This window comes from Diplotaxodon limnothrissa, linkage group LG19 (assembly GCF_057381915.1).
Source record: "Diplotaxodon limnothrissa isolate DT_005_m linkage group LG19, D_limnothrissa_male_GT1.1, whole genome shotgun sequence".
Lineage (NCBI taxonomy): Eukaryota > Metazoa > Chordata > Actinopteri > Cichliformes > Cichlidae > Diplotaxodon > Diplotaxodon limnothrissa.
Window position 1 is genome coordinate 8,437,811 of NC_140614.1, and position 22,261 is coordinate 8,460,071.

The window sequence follows — 22,261 nt, forward strand, 5'->3', positions numbered from 1 at the left end:
GGGTAATATAATAATATGATCTCAATTAGTAAATTTAGATAAACAAGCATATGTTGAGAAATATTACCTTTTAAAATAGTAGGGAGACAGAAATACCATACGAGGTCATTTGTTACTGTTGTGGGTCAGCAGGTTGAGAGGCTTTAGAAATTAATCAGTCCAGATTTTGAACCCCATCTGCAGCTATATTATACCACCCCAGCTTTTATGGTCCCATATCATAAATATTTTACACAATTTAATTTCACAAAAATGAGATGACGATAGCTGAATGTAATTTATTTTGAATGCAGTGTTCTCCTGTTTTGTAGATTGCCAGTGCAGTAGTTCAATTTTCAGAAGCCATTTGTAAAATACGCTCCGAGCTCATATGCCATTACCATAACATTAACCTATGCTATTTTGCTGACACTGTTCCTCCAAAATATTTTCCACTAACACAAATGAATACAGTTTGGGGCTGTATCTAGTCACCTGCACAACCTCGCCTAGCCTGTAACTTTATCCCTGTTTGATGAAAAGACCTGTGGAGGGAGCTAGTCATCTCGCACACTATTCCTCAAGTGATGTTAGAAGGTATTATGTTGCACTCATTATGAAATTAATAGAGACAAAGTTGTGCATTCATTCTAAGTCACAATGGCAGGAAAACCATCTCCACTGAGCTTAAAATCCCAGCCTTTAGCCACACATTACAGTTGGTGAGCTATTTATTCTGCAGTCCTTATGGGTGCAAAGACTGATTTAAGCAAACTAGGCAGAGTTTGTTAAAGCAGGTGTAGATAACGTATTCTGTGCTGTTTCCCCATCATTTCACCCCTAATCCAGACTCGGCCTATTCTGCTAAATTTGATTAGTTTAGATTATCACAAAGGTTACTGGTTCATTTAGTGGTTGGACAGAGAACACTGGCATCAAACACCCAAACATACAAGAAAAATAGCACCTTGAGTATTTTACAGCCTGGTTGATGGGCATTCAGTGTAGAGGCATAACTCAGATGAGATTTATCTCGCTTTCAAAGTTTTATCCCCAGCAGTACTGACAGTTACTCTCACGTGTCTCTTCATGAAAGATTTAAACATTATTAAAAGACTTGTTTCTTTGCCTTTTTTGTGTTGACTGCAACATGAACAATGCAACCTGAGCATGATGGACATTTTTTTGTAGCTTTGGTTAGGTTATATACAAGGCTTCTTGAAAGATTTCAAGATTTTCCTGTTTAATAGGAATCCAATCAATATTTTTTTAAAGGATTATAAATATGTCAGCTGTAAGTTTTGGATTTCATTTGAGATCTGTGATATTGCTTCATTTACTATACCAGACTTTGGCAGCATACTTGTTGTTATTGTCCGTTCATTGTATCTCTGATGGTTCACATGGAATCTGTTGGCACTAACGATGCATTTTATAGCCAGTGTTGCAAAGGTTACTTTTAAAATGTATTCCAATACAGATTACAGAATACATGCCCAAAATGTAGTTTGTAACGTATTCGGTTAAGTTACTCAATGTGAGTAATGTATTCTGAATACTTTGGATTACTTGTGAAAAGCATGACAATATATCAACTACATGAATGCACTATTCCTGTGTGATTTGTTACTATTACTGAAGGCTACTCGCCACCGAGCTAACATTGTTAGCTACCAGATTGTAATGCAGCCTTCATTAATAGTAATAAATCACACAGCAATAGTACATTGACGATACTGAAGTAGCACATAACCCAGGTAGCTACCACAACTAAAACAAGGTAGTTGCAGTAGGCTAACGTTTGTTTTTAAAAACAAACTGACTTCCAGATGGTTGCTGATAAACAGAGTTTGCATTGCACGGTCAGATTTCGCCCATCCCTTTGTTCTTTAAATGTGAAGTGGTGTTGGAATTTCCAAGTAAGAAACGCATTCCTGCCCGTGCACTGCTGGCTCTGTTGTGCTGGCTCCGGGTCCATTGTGTAACTGACACCACCAACATTAACAGGACGCTTGCATTAGAGCCTCTTTTGTTTGGGTTTCCGGCAGTGCGTGGTATTACAAAAATTAGAGAGGGGATAGAGAGGGCATAGCCTAAAATATGAAACAGGAAAAGACAGCCGTGTAATACATTGATTTCAACAAAGTAATTGTATTGTAATTATCACCAATTTAAGCGGTAACTGTAATGGAATACAGTTACTTATTTTGTATTTTAAATACGTAACCCCAGAACATGTATTTCGTTACTCCCCAACACTGTTTATAGCTAAACACTGTGAATGTGATTTCAGTCTTTCATAGGTACTACCACGCTCCAACACTGGCCAACAGAAGCATAGGGGACTTTCCTCAAGGTGGAGACCTGCTGGGGGGAAACAGGAGTGAGGTGGTCGCGGGGTTTGCACTTACTGAATCCTTCATCCAGTGCAGTCGAGAGAGACCTGTCCTCTGCCTCCTGCTGATGCTCGGGACATTATGGATGGGCTATACTCTCTACCAGTTCAAAAGGAGGTATGTGCAGCACTGCAGTGCTGCAGCAGTCTTAACATAAATCACTGGAGAAGTTTAAATTGTGTTTGGATGGGAGCACTGCCTGCTAGCATGAATACCGCTGAGTAGGGCCTTGACTCTAAAGATTGCAGGAGTGACAGAGCTTACAGGAACTTTCCAGACAGCTCTTACAAAGCTCACTTTTCAGTCGAAGCTTCTGTTCCAGCCTGTGATTTAATAAGCATTAATATTCTACTTCTGATTGCTCCCAGTAATCAAATCAACCTCAAAGCTCGATTCAATTGTGTAAGTAAAAGGCGGACCAAGGTACTTAAGCAGTGTCAGGATTGCAGCCATTGTCCTTGTCTTGTCCACAGTAATTGTATTCCTCTATTATTTGTCTCTCCCTCCTCACTCCCTTCTCCTTTCTCCCTCTCTCTCTTCAAGTCCGTTCCTGCATGCCAAAGTGAGGGAGGTGCTGTCGGACTGTGCCCTGCCAATCTCAGTGCTCATGTTCTCCTTCATCGGCTCCTACATTTTCAGTGACATTGAACGTCAGTATCATTTATTGCTTGGTAGTGTTAATATAATTTATTTATTGCAGTTATAGAGTGCATTTGAGATGTTCATTATAAATAATACTATGCAGTGTAATATAGTGTGTTTCTTACTTAAAACTCTTTAAACCTTGAATGCCCACACAAATTCCATTTCAAATTACTACATAATCATGTGATAAAGTGAGTGTTCACAGGACTCTATGCAATTCTGTGAAAAAATAAGTACACCCCATGATTCACTGGCTTTTAGAACCACCTTCAACAGCAATAACTTGAAGTAATTGTTTACTTTGACTTTGTCAGTCTCTCGCGCTGTTGTGGAGAAATTTTGGCTCAGTCTTCTTTTTAGGGCTGTTTCACTTGATTGAGGTTTGTAGGTAGCTCTCTTCTTTGGTAACTTTACTTTGGTAACTTTATTGTCCCTAACGGGAAATTGATTTGCAGTATGTCCGTACAAACAAACAAACAAACAGACAACCAACACATCACATACACACTCCAAAATAATATAATATAAGCCTGAGAAAACAACCTATATTTGTCATCAAAAAAGTACAATGTGCAATGGCAACAACCCCCTTCAAGTCTCACTATAGCGTTTCAGTCAGGCTGTGTCAGGGACCATTGAAATACTAGGATTCTTTTCTTTTTCTGTTGTAGATTTGCTGGTATTGTTGAGATGACCATCCTGTCGAGTGAGACTGTTTGGCCAAGTTTTAGCCGGCAGACAGACAGCTTCATATTTAACATAAGGATACAGTCCACTACAGAGTTCATGGTTGACTCAGTAACTGTAAACTGCCCAGGTCTAGTGACTGCAAAACAAGCCCAAATCATCAGCACTCTGTCACCATACTAGAAAGTTGGTAGAAGGTATTTGTCCTGATACATTGTGGTTTTTGCCAAAACAGGCGCTGTGCATTATTCTTAACCTGTGCTACCATGCTCTTTTTAGAAATAAGAGGTTTCATTATTTTTCTAATTGTACTGTCATTAACTTTAATATTTAACATGGCTAATGGAGCCCTGAAGAGTCTGCAGTGTAGCTCTTTGCTTTTAATAGTATCTCTGCAGTCTTGCAGTCTGACCTTGGGGTGAATTTGCTGTGACGGTCACTCATGGGAGGATTGTTGCATTGTGTTAACAAACACATGAATACTCCAGACCTGCAAACTGTCGAAACTTGTGCTTTTAGAGAGGAGCTCGCACATGCGGATGATCAATAATCAAGTGCATGTGATTTGCAGCACTATGCTACTACTTATCCTCTTAATTCCTATGAAGGCCTGTGAAAACTTTATTTATCTCTATAGTCTGTCACGGCATTTTAATAGAAGATAACTGAGACATTAAATCGTTTCTTGAATGCATCTATAAATATATATTTTAATAATTTACTCTTGAGAGCTTTTTTGAGCATCTGGTTTGTCAGGAATAGACATTTAACATTTTTACACAATTATGAAATAAAATTGTTGAAGCAACCTAAGTGTAAACAGTGATTGCTCAATCTCTTACTTTGTGACATACTGTGGTATTTTTTGAGCTCCATTTAAGGAATTTGAAGATATCCTAAACTTACTTGAAGATACTCCCAAACTTATAACCTTTTTATTTCCAAAACATGTTTTCTAACTGCGAGGCCCCTCTTATTTAACGCCTTTATTGTCTTTTTATGTTCCCCAATCAAGGCACAGGCCAAAACACATTGGAGATTTTCAATTTTTATCCTCTATTGTTTAGCATCATTTTGTGTCCCCATTCATTGTTGCCAAGGCAGCAGCTGTTCTCTAGAGGTCGACATAGAAACAAAGAGATCAGTGCCAAACCCTCAAATGAATTTAAATATAAGTGCTTTACCTCCAGAGACAATAAGTCATAAGATAATAGAGCCATTATTGTATTGTCATTCCTTCCTAAATTTAACCAACTGCACTTAATTCAACCGCCTTTGACAGGAGAGATGTTCAGCATTTGAAAAAAAAAATCCAGCCTCTCTTATGATTATTGGTGTGAAAAAAACATGAGTCATTACAGGAGTTTAAGAGACAGTCGTGTTTGTAATGATTGAATGTGATGAGATAGGAGTAATGCTAATGAATTTTACACAGCTCTTTTCTTGAGAATATTCTTAATGAATTTCAGTATATTCACACATACAAGAATCTTGTTGGAAGCAGATGTTTCTCATGTCCCAGGCTAAAGTTAAATATGAGTTATGATGGCGGTTTAAGGCATCATTTTGTAATATAAACTTAAACTTGTGGTTGTTTTTTTTGTTTAATTTTCTTCCTTTGAAACAGTTCCAGTGTTTAAAGTTCATAACCGGCCCACCTTCAACGTGGCACCATTTGAGCGGCTGTCGCCCATGAACGTTGTCAGCGCCATGGGACTCGGCTTTCTCCTGGCCCTCCTTATCTTCATCGACCAGAACATCGTCGTTTCACTGACGAACGCACCAGAAAACAGGTAAATCCTTATATGCTGAGCAGACGTTGGACATCTAAGAGATATGATTGCAAAACTCTCTTCACTGAAAATAGCTTAACAACACCAAGGGGAAAGTTGAGTTGATTCTAGTATTTGCTTAGCACTCTTCCTGTGACCATTCGGAATGCTGTCAGACTTTTAGAGATCCACTCCTCCACTTTGGAATTTGCTTCAACCGGATATTTTCCAGTCTGTTGGGGAGGGTGGAAGTCAAATTGTCACAGTCAGAGAGCTCTAAAGAAGCCTCGGAGCCAAAACACAATGTGAGCTTTTACCCAGTTCTTCTAAATTTGCATTGGATGGGCCAATTTAGAGCCATCAACCATCTAGCAGCCCTACAATGAAAACATATAATGATGGAATTTCTGGCATTAGCTTGTACATTTGTTGGACAGAGATTAATTGGATCTAAATGTCTGCTCTAAATATGGAAGAATTCCCCAGAGGGCAGATATCCACTAGTCCTCAAAATTCAGAAAAAGAATTAAAGATATCTAAAAATGGGACTCATTGTGAGATGAAAAAGAGTGGTAAACAGAATTCACTTTGTTTATACCTCATGTCTTCCTTCATATGTCATTAATAAAAGAGTCCCAAACAGCTGAAGCTATTTCTGCTGCAGCTTTGTTCTTTGTGTTATTTTATCTGGTCCATTCCTTTATTTGCTTTACATCTTTTTTGAAGCATTTGAACTTTTTTCCCCCACCCGCACAGATATTTGATTCCATCAGTCGTGTTAGTTTAAAAAATATGACAACATTTTGAAAATGAATAAAGACTTTACAGGCTCTCAGCATGATCCCAACTTACAAAGTTATATATATGGTTGTTGAGTGGATATAAATGAAAATGAAGCTAAAGGCTTCTTCACCAATAAAATCCTCTTTCACTTAGATTTATGCTTGATGACCTAAAGTTTCCTATGCACTGTAATTTACAGTATGCAGCGGTGCCAATGTCATATGCAAGGGCATAGAGCAGGAGGCACGACTAGTGATCAGTGTGTTCATATTTCTTTACAACACTGCTGCTGTCTGCCTTCAGGCAGCATATTTACAGTTTTAGGCTACCAACACACACACACACACACACACAGTCCCCCTCATACCACCTCAGAGATGATGCATTGCAGTGATCCCTCACTAACAGGGGCAAAAAAAAAGTTTGGTGGCATCAAAAAGGTCGCAGCCTTGTTTTTGTGTAACATTACTGTAATGTCATGCTCGGCTTATGATGTCATCATCAGTGACATATTGGTTGTGCTTTTCATTCTGTAAAAAAAGAAAAGAGAACGAATCCACAAAAATGTACAGGATTTTTTCTTTTATGTTTAATGGGAAAAAGTTAGTGAAACGTGAGCGAGGTTTGTCGAAGGGCATCACTGACCTTAGGAGAAAGATGCCCTTTTTGGTTTTAGCAGAAGTGTACTAGTAGTTGTAGAGTGTACAGGCAGACTACTGTCACGTGGACTTACTTCTAAAAATTTGTGTATGGCAGTTTTCTTGTGCGTGCCTTTAAACCTATTTATAGAACTTATGGTAAATGTACTCTGTTACTTTTTTACATTTGTATGTAATTTGTCCCTTTATGGTTTTAGAGGCAGCTTTAACCTGTTTTTATGCTGCATTATGCTGTTGACTGTAATGGTTGCGTTACTCCTCAGATTGCTGAAGGGTACTGCATATCACTGGGACCTAATGCTCTCTGGGCTCATTAACATCCTAATGTCAGTGCTGGGGTTGCCCTGGATGCATGCCGCCTTTCCCCACTCCACCCTCCATGTGCGGCAGCTGGCTTTTGTGGAGCAGCGCGTTGAGGGGGGGCACCTCTACGAGACGTGAGTTACCCACCCTCTCACTTCCAGTGCTAATCAGATTCTTAATTAAAGCTCGTCTTCAGAGCGTGTGGCGACTGTAATTTTGAGTTGTATCCTGTTCTTCCCTGATTGCGTGATTACTATGTAACTAAAGATTTTCCCTCGGGGTGGAAGAGGTGAGGGAGTTTTTAATAGATGAGAGGATTATGTTCATCATTCTGGCCACACAGATATGTGCAAAATTACAGTTTGCATATATTCGGGATTAAGAAAGTAGTTGAGTATGATTAATGGAGACTAGGGGGGACGGTCTTATATAAGTTCAGAAGATTTAATTAGAGATATAAGCTGGAGAAAAGTGTGCCATTTCAGGAATTTTGAAAGTGTGTATATGTCTGAAAATTTCGAATATTAGTATCACTGACTGTTTATGAACAGCTGTTATTTCCAGTGTTTTTGAAGGTGTACTACATAAAGTATTTTTATTGCATCTTTATTAGGAGGTGCTTACTAGTCCTGAACAGGTGACATTAAATTAAAAAGACTCAAGAATAAGATAAACACAAGGTAAAATAAATAAAAATTACACAACGAGAAAAATGTGAGGTTTCAGCTCCACAGGTTGAGAGTCCAAATGAGGTCATTCCAAGGTCACAGATGCAATCCCTCACGTTGCTTTGATTGTTTCCTTAAAATGATGGTGAGGTCCATTTTCAACTTCAGAAAACATATATAATTGTGCAGGTTCTTATTGATTAATACTAAATACTTTAAAGCTTTTCCAGCTTTATACAAATCAAAAGTAATCTTTGTCATATTTCACTTTGCAAAGCAGATGCATTTTTAAATAGCAAATTCAAAATGCTCACATGTTTTGTTTTTTTTAAGTCTAGCCGACACCTCCAATCATGTTCCATTAATTGGAGTGCAGGATTGCTGGTGCCTGACTTCAATTAGCTTTTGTAGATGTCATTAGCCTAGGGCTTTCCTTACTTTTTCCAAACAACTCTGCAAATTTTTTAAATCAACTATACTCTAGCAAAAAGCTTATTTGTATTTTATTAATTTAAACTTGTGTTTGTTCATGATGCGGATGAAGAGATGTTCTTATTATCACACAGGCGACTCATAAGTCCTGATCATTTTTGTTATTTTATTGTTCAAAAAGAGTGGTTAATATTTTTAATCTGTAAGAAGAGAGTTATCAGTAATAGCAGAAATCTTCATCCTTTTTGTGGTTTTAAAAATAACAGGATCTGTTAATGAGATATTGGAAAAAATATATAGCATGTCTTTTCCCCACTGCTCAGGCCCCTTAAACTCTGGGAAGTGGGTCTGGAAAATTCCTGATTTTTCAAATGAAAAAATATGCTGCAATACTGATAACAAAATCCCAGAAAATACATTGTCTGTTGCATTGTATGAATCAATTGGGGGCTTTCCAGTAACCATTCATTTGTATGTTATTGTGTGCGTTTTCTCAGTATCGTCCAGGTTAAGGAGACCCGTCTGACGTCTCTGGCTGCCAACATCTTCATTGGCATATCAGTGTTGCTGTTGCCTCTCCCGCTGCAGTGGATACCCAAACCTGTCCTCTATGGCCTCTTCCTCTACATCGCCCTCACCTCCATCGACGGAAACCAGATGTGCGACCGAATGGCTCTCCTTCTGAAGGAGCAGGTCAGAAAGTGTGTGGTGGAAGTAACAGTTGAATAAATGTGTGTGTCCGTGTCCATATGTCGATAGCAGGGCTCTGCAGATCAAACGGTTGACTGTGTGCCCGGTGCTGGAGGACCAGACACGAGTGAAATGGTATTTGCAAATATAATTTTTGTGCTCGTATATTCACAGTACGAGGTGGGTAGTGTTTAGTGAATTAAGACAGATAAGCTGATAAATTAACATTTTTATTCTAGTATAGTGTATCAAACACATAACAATACTAAAAGAGAATGCTGATTGTTTGTCTTGAGTGTTTTATCCTTTGTGTCCGATTTAACCTTCCTTCTCTCTCAGTAAAGATGTAAAGCAAGGCTTGCCATTTTTCCCTACGCTTGGTAATGTCACACACTGGCGCCTCCTAATGACGATATGAGGAAATGACTCAAAATTTACAGGTTTCGCTGTGTAGAAAGCCTGCATAAGTGTAAATCTTAGTGTTGTAGAAGCATTTATGCTCATGTACATATACAATCATGCAAAGATTAAACTGAAAATAAAATAAATGTATTAATTAAATAAAAGTAAAACCAAACCTTAAAAAATCTCATATAAACATTGTTCAATTTAATGACCACATTTTTTTTGCTTCGTATGAAATCCAGATCTTTGTCTGTTTTCTTCTTCACATAAATACATTTTCTGTCCTCACCTGTAGATAATTCCAATTTACTGACTGTACAGGTACCAACCAAGCTTTAGAAGATGCAGATTTGTCCTGTCATTTTTTTTAATTTATTTGCTCTTTGTTTGTTATAAGATTAGTACCTGACACCAGATCAGTTGGTGGAGCTAAATTAGTTTTTGCTGCAGCTCGACTGGGACTGCATGTCCTACCAACAATCAATGTTATTGTGGTATACAGTCACACAGGAGATACTATAAATGCAGTTATTGTACGTTGTAGGAATGAATGCTAAATGTTCGTTGTGATTTAAAATCCAGAGTGCACTTCTTAAATGCGTGTGGGTTGCCCACTTCCCTTAGTCATTCCTTTAAGTTTGCAGGAGACCTGAGGACAGTGAAGAAGAAGAGCCACAGGGGAGATTGTTTTTTAATCTGTCTTGATCCTCTCACCTCCTGCAGACATCTTACCCACCTACCCACTACATCCGCAAAGTGCCCCAGAGGAAGATCCACTACTTCACCTTCCTGCAGATGATGCAGCTGCTGGTGCTGTGTACATTTGGCATGTACCCGATACCGTACATGAAAATGATCTTCCCTCTGGTCATGATCCTCCTAATCCCAATCAGGTACGACTGTGACCACTTTGTCCCGTAAAATTGTTTTCTCGGGTGCTTTAAACCAGGGTGACATTCAGCACCACACGGGTAATAACAAGAGCTGTGTCTGACCTAAATCTGCCCTCTAGATGAAAAAAGCTTTAAATTACAGTGAAGTCTGGTTTCTGCTGTCTTTTTTTTTCTTTCAAAAATCTTCATATCTCTCTAAAAAGTGCTATTATGGGGAATAAAGTAGACAAGATGATGGATTATCTTTAAATGTTAAAGTTTAAAAACAGAATAATGTGGAATGGAAAAAAACTGCAACGTCTGACTGAACGATACCCAAATATTGATCAGATTGATAAAACTTTGAAACACACTGTATGGAGGCTTTTACCATAATGATCAGATGCAGAACTAAAGCACAGCATACAAGCCTACTGGAAATACCTGAATTTAAAAAACAAAGTTTCAATTATTTATTAGATGATCACAGTGGATAAATACACTGAAAAAATACATTTTTCATGAGGTGACCTGCATTAGTACATTTTTGTGTGGCGAAGAAGTATTACACATATGCTTGAGACACGACACAGCATTGATATTCAGCAAAGTTGTGCTTCAGGTTACTGGGTGCGAGCTAATTCAATATTCCCCTTTTCACTTGTTTGTTTTGGTTCCCTCCAACTTTGTTTTTCCAACTGGATTGTAATAAAAATCAGGTTACATTAATGAGTTAAAAATATAGGGGGAAAATTCTCAGTCATTCTTTTTTCAGTCTGATTTTATAGTGCAAATGTTGACACTTAATCACCATGAAGGTAAATGTGTATAAAATAATAATATCCTGAAACCATAAAGTGCATCTTTTAAAGTTTGGGGGCTCGTAAATTAGCCACTGTAGAAATGCGCTCTTGATCACTGGTAGCACTGATAAGAAGGCGGTCAGTTTTATCTGGTAAAATCAGACACTGTAAAGGCTTTGGGGTTTATTTTCTTCTTATGCTTTCTTTCTGCTCTAACAAGCACCAACTGACATGAATTATCTCTGCTCTGTGTTTAGGAACAACGTGCTCCCTCATATCATTGAGGCCAAATACTTGGACATAATGGATGCCCAACACATGTAGCTACAGATGGAATAAGCTCTGGATCCACATAAAGACATCTGGAATTTAAACAAAAAAAAAAAAAAGAAAATTAACAAAAACATATTTTTCAATGCAAAACTGTATGGAAAGCAAAAAGGAAATATATATCGACTGTTTTGATTTTTGTATCCGATAAGAACATTCTTTTAGGTGAAACACTGGAAAAGTGGCAAGTCATGTAAAGAGGGACTAGAGTCGTGGGAAATATTTTCCAAACATTAAACGGACAGCATCTCTCTGAAGGGGAAATTCTACCGAAAAAAAGGAAGGAGGAAAAAAAATGAAACATAAAACGGGACCATCCAGAACTCCCTGTTTCACTTCTGTTTGACCCTCTCAGATTGTTCAGTGCCATATACCTCCATCTTCTCCATTCACACCTTTTACTTTTCTATGGTAACACTTTACAATATCCTACTGCAGTGTGTACATCTGTGTTTTAACCTGTGGGCAACTGCTTCAAGTATTCACTAATACTGCTCAAGTAATAAAACTGCTGCCAGTGGAAATTGCGTATTAATTAGAAAGGTGTAATGGCACAATGTCAGTATGAACATTATCTATTTTTGACACTTTGCACTCACATTGTGTTTTTACACTGCCATACAGGGAGGTTTGCCATCTGTACACTGTGTTAAGTATTGAAAATCTTTTCCATGGACCACTTACATGAAAGTAATACCGCGTTTAGGCCACTGTAAAGAAAATCTTTACCTTAATCATTGTGCAGTGTTAAAACCTTCACATTCCTACACCTTTTAGCTGTGATCCTCCCTTTTATCTATGTAGGACACGTGCGTCCTTACATGTTTTGATTCTAAGTCATTCCAAAAACGTTAGTATTCATTAAGGTGTGTGTGCGTGTGCGTCTGTGTGTGCGTGTGTGCGCCATCATCTAGCTTTCTGCCGGGTCTTAGAAAACCGAATTTTTAAGGTGGAATTTAAGTGCTCAGATGAATTTTAAAAAATACATTCCACGGGTATATATTATGTGTAATTATTTAGAAAGACAGCACAAACCAAATCATATAGTAAAGTCTTTATGAAATTATGAATATATTAGAATATATTATGGCAGTATATAAAACTTATTATTGTTCAAATCTAGGATTATTTATTTATCATGATGACCGTTTGTCAAGTGGAGAATGATCATTTTGTGTGTTTGCCCTGACCTGTTGTTCTCTTTTTGCTCTTTTTCATCCCACAGATACCAAATGTTTTATTCCGAGTGTGTCTCACATATGACTCTCCCACAGTTTACATATCAAAGTCCCTTCCAGTTCCATGTCACAGTTCTGGTGCATTGCTAGTAAAGTCAGGTTAAAAAAAAACAAAACAAAGCATCTGAGAGCTTTGGACTGAACAAAATGCTTTTTTTTTTCCTGTGATCAAGTGTTCAAAAATGAGTTTTAGAATAACCCAGTCTCGTTTTCTATTTAGATGTTATGATTAGATCAGTGCTTGCAGATGTTGTCATGTAATAATCCAGGTGTCTGGAGAGATTAATATTGTTATCTACAGCTCAAAAAGAAAAAAAAGATTCTAAGCACTGATTTGCTTAAAGCATGTCACCTGGGTTTTTAATACAATGTGATGCCAATGGACATGTATCCTACATGAGAAAAAAAAGTAGCAAGTCAAACAGTAACTTCTCATTAAAACGAATGCAATGCTCAATATTTAGCAATACTGTGTATAAAGCAGAACTTCACCAGTGATATTGGGGTGAATCAGCAAAGGCGGACCCATCACTGAAGCAATGACAGGCCAGCTGTATTTTTACAACAGCACCTTTTCAGTCCATCCTCATGGTACAAACGCTGCTCTGCGCTGATTTGATTACGTTACACATCAAGAGGAAAAAATAAATAAAAAATATATATATATTTGCCTGTCAAAGAGGCATCCACAGTGGCAGATTTTGTTGCTTTCCCAATATCCAAATGGCAGCTCCCGCACTTCTGTTCAACTTTGTCTTACAGATGTGAGAAAGATGTCCAATTTAAGCAGATGGATGTCTCATGCTGAGATAGCAAGGCATAAAAGCCTGCAAGCATTTGCATAATCCTTGGACTAAGCCTTAAGACAGCACTGGTGAAAGCAGGATGAGATTGTGAGGTATGAAGGAATATGTACAGTTTGCAATGCAAAGTTTAGTTTTTATTAACTATCCATTATAATCCAACGCAAGGTATTAGTTTCTAACTTTGGACTGAGATTTACTGATTCTTCTTCTTATGTGACAGTACTGTTGTTGTTCCTTGATATCCTCACTGTACTGATCATTTTGGAATAGCAGCAAACTTCTCTCAGAGGACTTGATATTGGATTTGGGATGAAAGATACTACTCAGTTTGTGAAACCTTGACTTCCCCTTCCTCCTAATTGGATTTGTTTGAAATTGCGTACTGTGATGTTTTGTTTAGGTTAACCACCCCTCTTTTCTGATTTCATATAGCCTACTTTTTCTAATCATGAATGTATGATGTGTGGATTTTTATATAGCATACTAATTTAGGTGTCAAACAGAATCTGTAATTTTGTCAAAAAGATCAGCTATATTTGTAAGCTGTAAGATGAGAAAAAATGGTTATCAAAACAGAATGTGTTGGTTTACTATAGTGTGTGTGTGTACACACACACACACACACACACACACACACACACACACACACACACACACACACACACAATAGTAAACCAACACATTCTGTTTTGATAACCATTTTTTCTCATTTTACACACACACACTCTACGCTGAAAAAGAGAGATTATCTCAAGCTGTTTGCCAAATAAAAAGTAGTAGTGATGTAAATAAGTGTGTGCTTGTGCTCACTGTGAATTGGTGATCAGATTGTCGTAATGTTTGATATTTATATTAGTGCCCTTTAGACAAAGGTTCCTTCTAATGTTATTGACCACCTTGACCATTTATCTACGGCCACTACCAGGACAAAACGTTCCCCTCAGCAGCCTTGTTCATTTAGAGGATATTACAAAAGGTCAAGACATTATGTGCCACATGGTTACATAAAGAATGCAGTGTATTTTCAGTATGCTAATCTGCTGTGGAAGTAAGAAGGTAATCGACTCAAAATAACTTCTGGGTTGTGCCAAGTAATGCAGCTGTAGGACCGTGTGTGAAATACAGCTCCATGCTGCAAACATGCATCTATTTCTACTTATGTTTCTATTTTTTTTTTTTGTCACAATCTTGTTTTAATAAAAATAAAAACCCACTCCTATATTTATAAATTACAGAGAGAGATTTTTATGTATCTTAACACGTTTCCAAAAATTTTAAGTTATCTGTTATTTCACCTATAAATTTCCTGCTCTGTGGGGAATTAATAGGCATTGTTGGTGCTTTAAGTATCATCCTTCCATTGAAACAAACCTCGGTGTAAGCGCTATTATCAATGTTACTGACATTCATCCTCGCATGGGGATAAAACGCTTCAACCGCTCTTTAACCAGTAGATGTATTTACAGCGCCGCCTTCAGGACTGTTTTTATATTCCCAACTTCACTGAAAGGGGATCCTGTGTGTATTGGTACCATAATTACTGAATGAGTAATTACGTGTTTTAATAAATATTTATCTCGAACTGATGTATAGGCAGAAAAAAATATCAATTTTTAGAGTATAACATCGTCTCTGTTGCACTGCACCTGCGCAGATGACCGCAGATCTCTTAAGTCATAAGAAACCTGGCAGTGCAGGTGATCAGCTCTGTGGGGTTATTAAAGGTACGCGGACAGAGTCGCGTTAAATCAGTTAAGTCGCTCTGCCGCTCTGGGCTGCATGGTGCGGAGCTCTGACTGTATAAACGATGGACGACGCGACAGCACTTTCTCCCATGGTGCAAAAATGAAGCCAAAATATTCCCCTCGTGGAAGCTGCCATATTGCGCTTTTGGAGCCAGAGTGCGGAGGAGTGACTTGAGGTGGAGCGACTGCGTCACGCTCCCACCCACACACCCGCTGGACGTGACCGCAAAGTCTGTATTTTTGAATGATTCCTTAGTTTTTGTTATCCATTTTTTAACAGATGACATCAGCTGCATACTCCACAGAGACCCAGAGTTACTGTTAATATCAAAAATGTAATGCTGTCCTTTGAGATTTTAACAGAAGACTGAGTGTAATGGATCTAAAACTGTTTAAATCTTCAGAGCACTCTACAGCCTGGTAACAACAGCAGCAGAAGGTTTCAGTAGTGTATTGTAATTTGTTCTTTTTATTTAATAATAGAGTCCACATAATTATTACCAGCTACACCCACCATGGGAGAAACTGGTGAGAGAGACCATCAGGACCAAGCTGGGTTTCCTGGGTCTAGAGGTTTGGAGAAATTTTTTTTTTTTATTTATTTTTTATTTAACCTTTATTTAACCAGGAATGTCCCGTTGAGATCAAAGACCTCTTTTTCAAGGGAGTCCTGGCCAAGAGGCAGCACATTTCAAGACAAATACATACGAACAAACAAAGTTAAAATTACACAAAACAATTACACATTATTGAGGCAGCCTGTAGGCCTTTGAGTTTAGTTTTAAAAACATTTAAAGACAACAATTCAGTTAGTTTCCAGTCTTTCTGTAACATGTTCCATGAAAAAGGCGCAGAGTGGACAAAGGCTTTCTTACCCAGCTCTGTGCGGACAAGGGGAACAGACAACAGCAGCTGATCATTTGAGCGCAAGGAGTAAGAACCACTATTTGTCCTTGTGACCAAAGTACAAATATAAAGAGGCAGCAATCCAAGCATAGCTTTGTAAATAAAAGTGTACCAATGCCCCTGTCTTCTAATGGCCAAAGAAGGCCATTTTACTCTTAAGTACAAATCACAGTGATGGGTCAGGTATTTACAATTGGTAATAAACCTCAAGGAAGCATGATACATCGTGTCCAACATTAGAAGACATGAAGAAGCGTTCATATACAGAATGTCACCATAATCTAACACAGATAAAAAGGTTGCAGTGACAAGACGTTTTTTTACTGCAAAAGAAAAGCACTGTTTATTACGGAAGAAAAAACGAAGTTTAAGTCTCAGTTTCTTTACTAGTCTCTCTATATGTGGTTTAAAGGTGAAGGAGTCATCAATCCAGACACCAAGGTATTTATATTCATGAACTATCTCTATGACATTTCCTTCAAGGGTGGACACCACTGGAATAGGCTCCGGGACCTTCTTTGACTTGGAAAACAACATTAGCTTAGTCTTGTCAGCATTGAGAACTAATTTTAGCTGAATAAGTGAATGCTGGAAAGCAACAAAGGCTTTCTGTAAAGTTTCAATGGCCTGAGCAAGAGATGATCCATAACAGTAAATAACTGTGTCGTCAGCATAAAAATGCAAATTTGTGTCTGAGACATTTTGACCCAAGTCATTGATATATAAAAGGAACAGAAGGGGACCCAAAACTGAGCCCTGTGGCACCCCCTTGTGGACAGCAACAAATTTAGAACAAAGACCTTCAAGTTTAATGCACTGGGTTCTATTTTTCAGATAATTTGAGAACCACGCTAATGCATGTTCTGACAATCCAAGGCTGAGCAGTCTGTTTTTTAGGACTGCATGATCAACAGTGTCAAAAGCTTTTGAGAGGTCAATAAAGAGTGACGCACAGTACAATTTCTTATCAAGTGCCACAATAATATCATTTATCACTTTCATAGTGGCAGTGTTAGTACTGTGTTTTTTCCTGAAGCCTGACTGAAATTTGGAGACAATATCATTAGAGTACAAAAACTCTTTCAACTGGTCACAAACTAGAGATTCCAGGATTTTGGATAAAACACACAAATTTGATATTGGCCTATAATTAGTCAACACCGATGGATCACCTCCTTTCAATAAAGGCAAAACGAAAGCTGATTTCCAAACCGCTGGAATTTCTTTGGTTTTAATTGAAAAATTAAATAGAATTGAGAGTGGTTCTGCAATAAAATCAGCTGCCAACTTCAAAAAATAAGGTTCCATCAAGTCTGGACCAGGAGGTTTTCTGTGATCCAAAGCCTTTAAAGCTTTATGCACTTCATAAACACTAAAAGGTACAAAGTTAAAACGGTCTCCAGAAAACATAGAGAGTTCTGGGCAAGTATTTGTTAAAAAAGTTTCTGCAGAAGCAAACAAGGAACCCACTGATAGAAAGTGTTCATTAAAACAATTCAAAATTTCAGTTTTATCATTAATTGAGACTGAATCTTTTACAACAGATTTAGGAAAGGTTTGAGTCATTTTATTGGCGGAAAAAGACTTGATTACTTTCCAAAATTTCTGTGGATCATTGAGGTTCTCAGTGGTGACAGACAAAAAGTATTCAGATTTGGCCTTTTTAATAAGAGAAGTACATTTATTTCTAAGCTGTTTGAAAACAGACCAATCAGTGGAAGTATCTGTTTGTCTCGCCTTGTCCCATGCTCTATTACGCTTGTGTATGCTATCTGCGAGTGTCTGCGAAAACCAAGGATTTTCTCGACCTTTAATTCTAACTTTCCGTAAGGGGGCATGTTTATTAACAATTCCCATAAAACTTTCCTTAAAATATGTCCAAGCTAGCTCTACATCTGGTAATAGTCCGATTTTTTCCCAATTAACTAATGACAAATCATGATGAAAAGCCTGTTCATTAAATTGTTTAAGATTCCTTTTGCACACTATGCGTGGCTTACATTTTGGAATTTTAGCATTTCTGCAAACAGCAACAACACAGTGATCACTTAGGTCATTACAGAAAACACCAAGTGAAGAGAATTTATGAGGTACATTTGTTAAAACCAAATCAATTAATGTAGACTTTTCAGGGCATTTAAGATTTGGCCTGGTAGGAAGATAGACTAGCTGGGTAAGATTAATTGAATCGCAGAATTCTTTAAATTCACCAGAAGTTGCATTTAGCCAGTCCCAGTTCAAGTCTCCAGCCATTAGTAGTTCGGTATAATTTAGTTTAGCCAAAAGGTGCTTTAATGAAGATAATGCCTCTTTTGAAGCAGATGGGGGCCTGTAACACCCAGCAATGGTTATCGAAAAAGTATTAGCAATATCTACATTCAAGGCCAAAAACTCCATTTGTTTGCATATCGATTGGGACAGAACAATCGAAGCATTAAATCTTGATTTGACATAAATAGCTACACCGCCTCCTTTTTTTGGCCTATCAGTGCGATATACATTGTACCCATATATGTTAATGTCTTCATTAGTAATAGATTTAGTTAACCAAGTTTCAGAAATTATAACAACATCTGCATCTGTAGATTTAACCCAAATTTTGACCATGTCCATCTTCGGTAGTAGGCTGCGCACATTAAGATGAATATATTTGACACCAGACATTATTTTAAAATCAGGAGGAGTCTGGGAATATTGCAGTTCAGGGCCAGGATTTGGTTGCACATTTCCTGACAAAAGTAGAAGCAAGACAATCAACAACCTCTGTTTCGCCTTTGATTTGGGTTCAATGCTTTGATATGTTGAACCCGAGCTGAAACCTCCATTAAATGGGCAAATGAAATAAGTATGCAAGGCCAGAATAGACTGAAGTTTAGGTAAGTCTCTGGGCAAAACATGCATGAAACTAATGTCATGATCCAACTGAGTTGATAACTGCTCTGATTTTTGCAACATTATAGAGCGTGTTCCTCAGTGGGTCAACAGATGTTCTGTTGACCCACTGAGAGAGGCATCATTTCAGAAACATCAGAAGAACTGAAGTTCATCGCAGGGATCAAGGAGGACCTCATGATCTTCACCACCAGCTCCCTTACAGAGAAATCTTCAGAACTCCACTGTAGGCCCACTCCAGAAGAGACCTTTGGTTTGTTTAATGTTATAAATACTTGGACTGAACTCTTACATAAAGATATTATATTCAGTCTTGTAGAAATAAATAAATAAATATATATATATATATATATATATATCAGGAAGAAGGAACACGAGAAGCTGGAGAAATACCAAGGGCTCAGAGAAGAGCTCGAGAGGATGTGGAGGGTGAAGGTAACGGTGGTCCCCGTGGTAATCGGAGCACTAGGTGCGGTGACTCCCAAGCTAGGCGAGTGGCTCCAGCAGATCCCGGGAATAACATCGGAGATCTCTGTCCAGAAGAGCGCAGTCCTGGGAACAGCTAAGATACTGCGCAGGACCCTCAAGCTCCCAGGCCTCTGGTAGAGGACCCGAGCTTGAAGGATAAACCGCCCGCAGGGGCGTGCTGGGTGTGTATTTATATTATCCTCTCTGGTCACTGGTATGAATGACTCTGAATTATTTTGTGGTAAATAACACACTATTGGCAAAAAAAACACAGTGAAAGAATTCCAGATCACTAGTTTTTAGTCATCAGGTTTTATTTAATTGTGTCAGAGAAAATCTCATGTGCTCTTCCTGTGTCTGAGTGCATTCAGTGTTTAAAATAGAACCTCTGCAGGTCTCAGATCAGCAGCTTTCTGAAACACCAAACTGCTGATATGTAGTGACACACACGGTTACATGGGTGATTAATCCTTTTGACTTTTTGTCTTTAACTTTATCAATAAAACAGCTGCAGCTTTCACTGACAGCACATGTGGTACTTTAACCTTTGTACTGTTTTTTTTTTTATCAGTTAATTCTGGAGTTAACATGAACATGTTGGATATCTGTCTGCTTTCACTGGGTGGTACAGAGGTCTGAGTCTGAGGGGAGCTCCTGTAATCACGAAGAGAACAGAATCATCACAAACTGAAATATAAAGTTTATCTCTCAAATATGAAATAAAGCTGATCCTTCTTGGTCCTCACAGAGTTCTACTCTTGCATTCTTTCAGTTCTACAGTTCTGCTGACATACGAGCTGCTTATTAAAAAAGGCCAAAGCCTTATATACCATACATACTATATAAACAACATATATAAACAGATTTTCCAATATAATATTTACCTTTGAGTTGTTGGTGCTTTGTAAATGGAAATCTCCAGAGATGAGAAGATGGAGCAGGTTTAGAATAGAATAGAATTCAACTTTATTGTCATTGCACATGTCACAGGTACAGGGCAACGAAATGCAGTTTTTAGTTTGTAGTCCTGGTTCAGTCTGCTCCTGCATTGTGGTCACTGACATACAGCAATGTTAAAGCTGCTGCCTGAGTACTGAAAAACAAATAATAATGCTACAAATTATTTCTCTTAAAGGATGTAAGCTGTCCAGAGTGCTGCACATATAACTTTGTGACCATTAACATGAATTCAGATTCGTTTTTTTAACCTGAATATTTGAAACAAACTCTGTAAATATACATGTATATTATATATATATATACACATATATATACAGTGGGGCAAAAAAGTATTTAGTCAGCCACCGATTGTGCAAGTTCCCCCACCTAAAATGATGACACAGGTCAGTAATTTGCACCAGAGGTACACTTCAACTGTGAGAGACAGAATGCGAAAAAAAAAATCCATGAATCCACATGGTAGGATTTGTAAAGAATTTATTCGTAAATCAGGGTGGCAAATAAGTATTTGGTCAATAACAAAAATACAACTCAATACTTTGTAACATAACCTTTGTTGGCAATAACAGAGGTCAAACGTTTACTATAGGTCTTTACCAGGTTTGCACACACAGTAGCTGGTATTTTGGCCCATTCCTCCATGCAGATCTTCTCGAGAGCAGTGATGTTTTGGGGCTGTCGCCGAGCAACACGGACTTTCAACTCCCGCCACAGATTTTCTATGGGGTTGAGGTCTGGAGACTGGCTAGGCCACTCCAGGACTTTCAAATGCTTCTTACGGAGCCACTCCTTTGTTGCCCGGGCGGTGTGTTTTGGATCATTGTCATGTTGGAAGACCCAGCCTCGTTTCATCTTCAAAGTTCTCACTGATGGAAGGAGGTTTTGGCTCAAAATCTCACGATACATGGCCCCATTCATTCTGTCCTTAACACGGATCAGTCGTCCTGTCCCCTTGGCAGAAAAACAGCCCCATAGCATGATGTTCCCACCCCCATGCTTCACAGTAGGTATGGTGTTCTTGGGATGCAACTCAGTATTCTTCTTCCTCCAAACACGACGAGTTGAGTTTATACCAAAAAGTTCTACTTTGGTTTCATCTGACCACATGACATTCTCCCAATCCTCTGCTGTATCATCCATGTGCTCTCTGGCAAACTTCAGACGGGCCTGGACATGCACTGGCTTCAGCAGCGGAACACGTCTGGCACTGCGGGATTTGATTCCCTGCCGTTGTAGTGTGTTACTGATGGTGACCTTTGTTACTTTGGTCCCAGCTCTCTGCAGGTCATTCACCAGGTCCCCCCGTGTGGTTCTGGGATCTTTGCTCACCGTTCTCATGATCATTTTGACCCCACAGGATGAGATCTTGCGTGGAGCCCCAGATCGAGGAGATTATCAGTGGTCTTGTATGTCTTCCATTTTCTGATGATTGCTCCCACAGTTGATTTTTTCACACCAAGCTGCTTGCCTATTGTAGATTCACTCTTCCCAGTCTGGTGCAGGTCTACAATACTTTTCCTGGTGTCCTTCGAAAGCTCTTTGGTCTTGGCCATGGCGGAATTTGGAGTCTGACTGTTTGAGGCTGTGGACAGGTGTCTTTTATACAGATGATGAGTTCAAACAGGTGCCATTCATACAGGTAACGAGTGGGGGACAGAAAAACTTCTTACAGAAGACGTTACAGGTCTGTGAGTGCCAGAGATTTTCCTTGTTTGAGGTGACCAAATACTTATTTTCCACCCTGATTTACGAATAAATTCTTTACAAATCCTACCATGTGAATTCATGGATTTTGTTTTCACATTCTGTCTCTCACAGTTGA

At 38.4% G+C, this 22,261-nt stretch overlaps 1 protein-coding gene across 1 annotated transcript in view; it reads left to right on the forward strand.

Moving 5' to 3' along the window:
* Positions 1–11,418, forward strand: part of slc4a11 (solute carrier family 4 member 11) — a 69,325-nt gene extending 57,907 nt beyond the window's left edge. The window contains exons 14-20 of the mRNA XM_085342511.1: positions 2,273–2,492; positions 2,919–3,025; positions 5,335–5,500; positions 7,185–7,358; positions 8,822–9,017; positions 10,143–10,312; positions 11,352–11,418. Coding sequence (XP_085198637.1) covers positions 2,273–2,492; positions 2,919–3,025; positions 5,335–5,500; positions 7,185–7,358; positions 8,822–9,017; positions 10,143–10,312; positions 11,352–11,418 — 1,100 coding nt within the window. The remainder of the gene's footprint in view (positions 1–2,272; positions 2,493–2,918; positions 3,026–5,334; positions 5,501–7,184; positions 7,359–8,821; positions 9,018–10,142; positions 10,313–11,351) is intronic.
* The last annotated feature ends 10,843 nt before the right edge of the window (positions 11,419–22,261 follow it).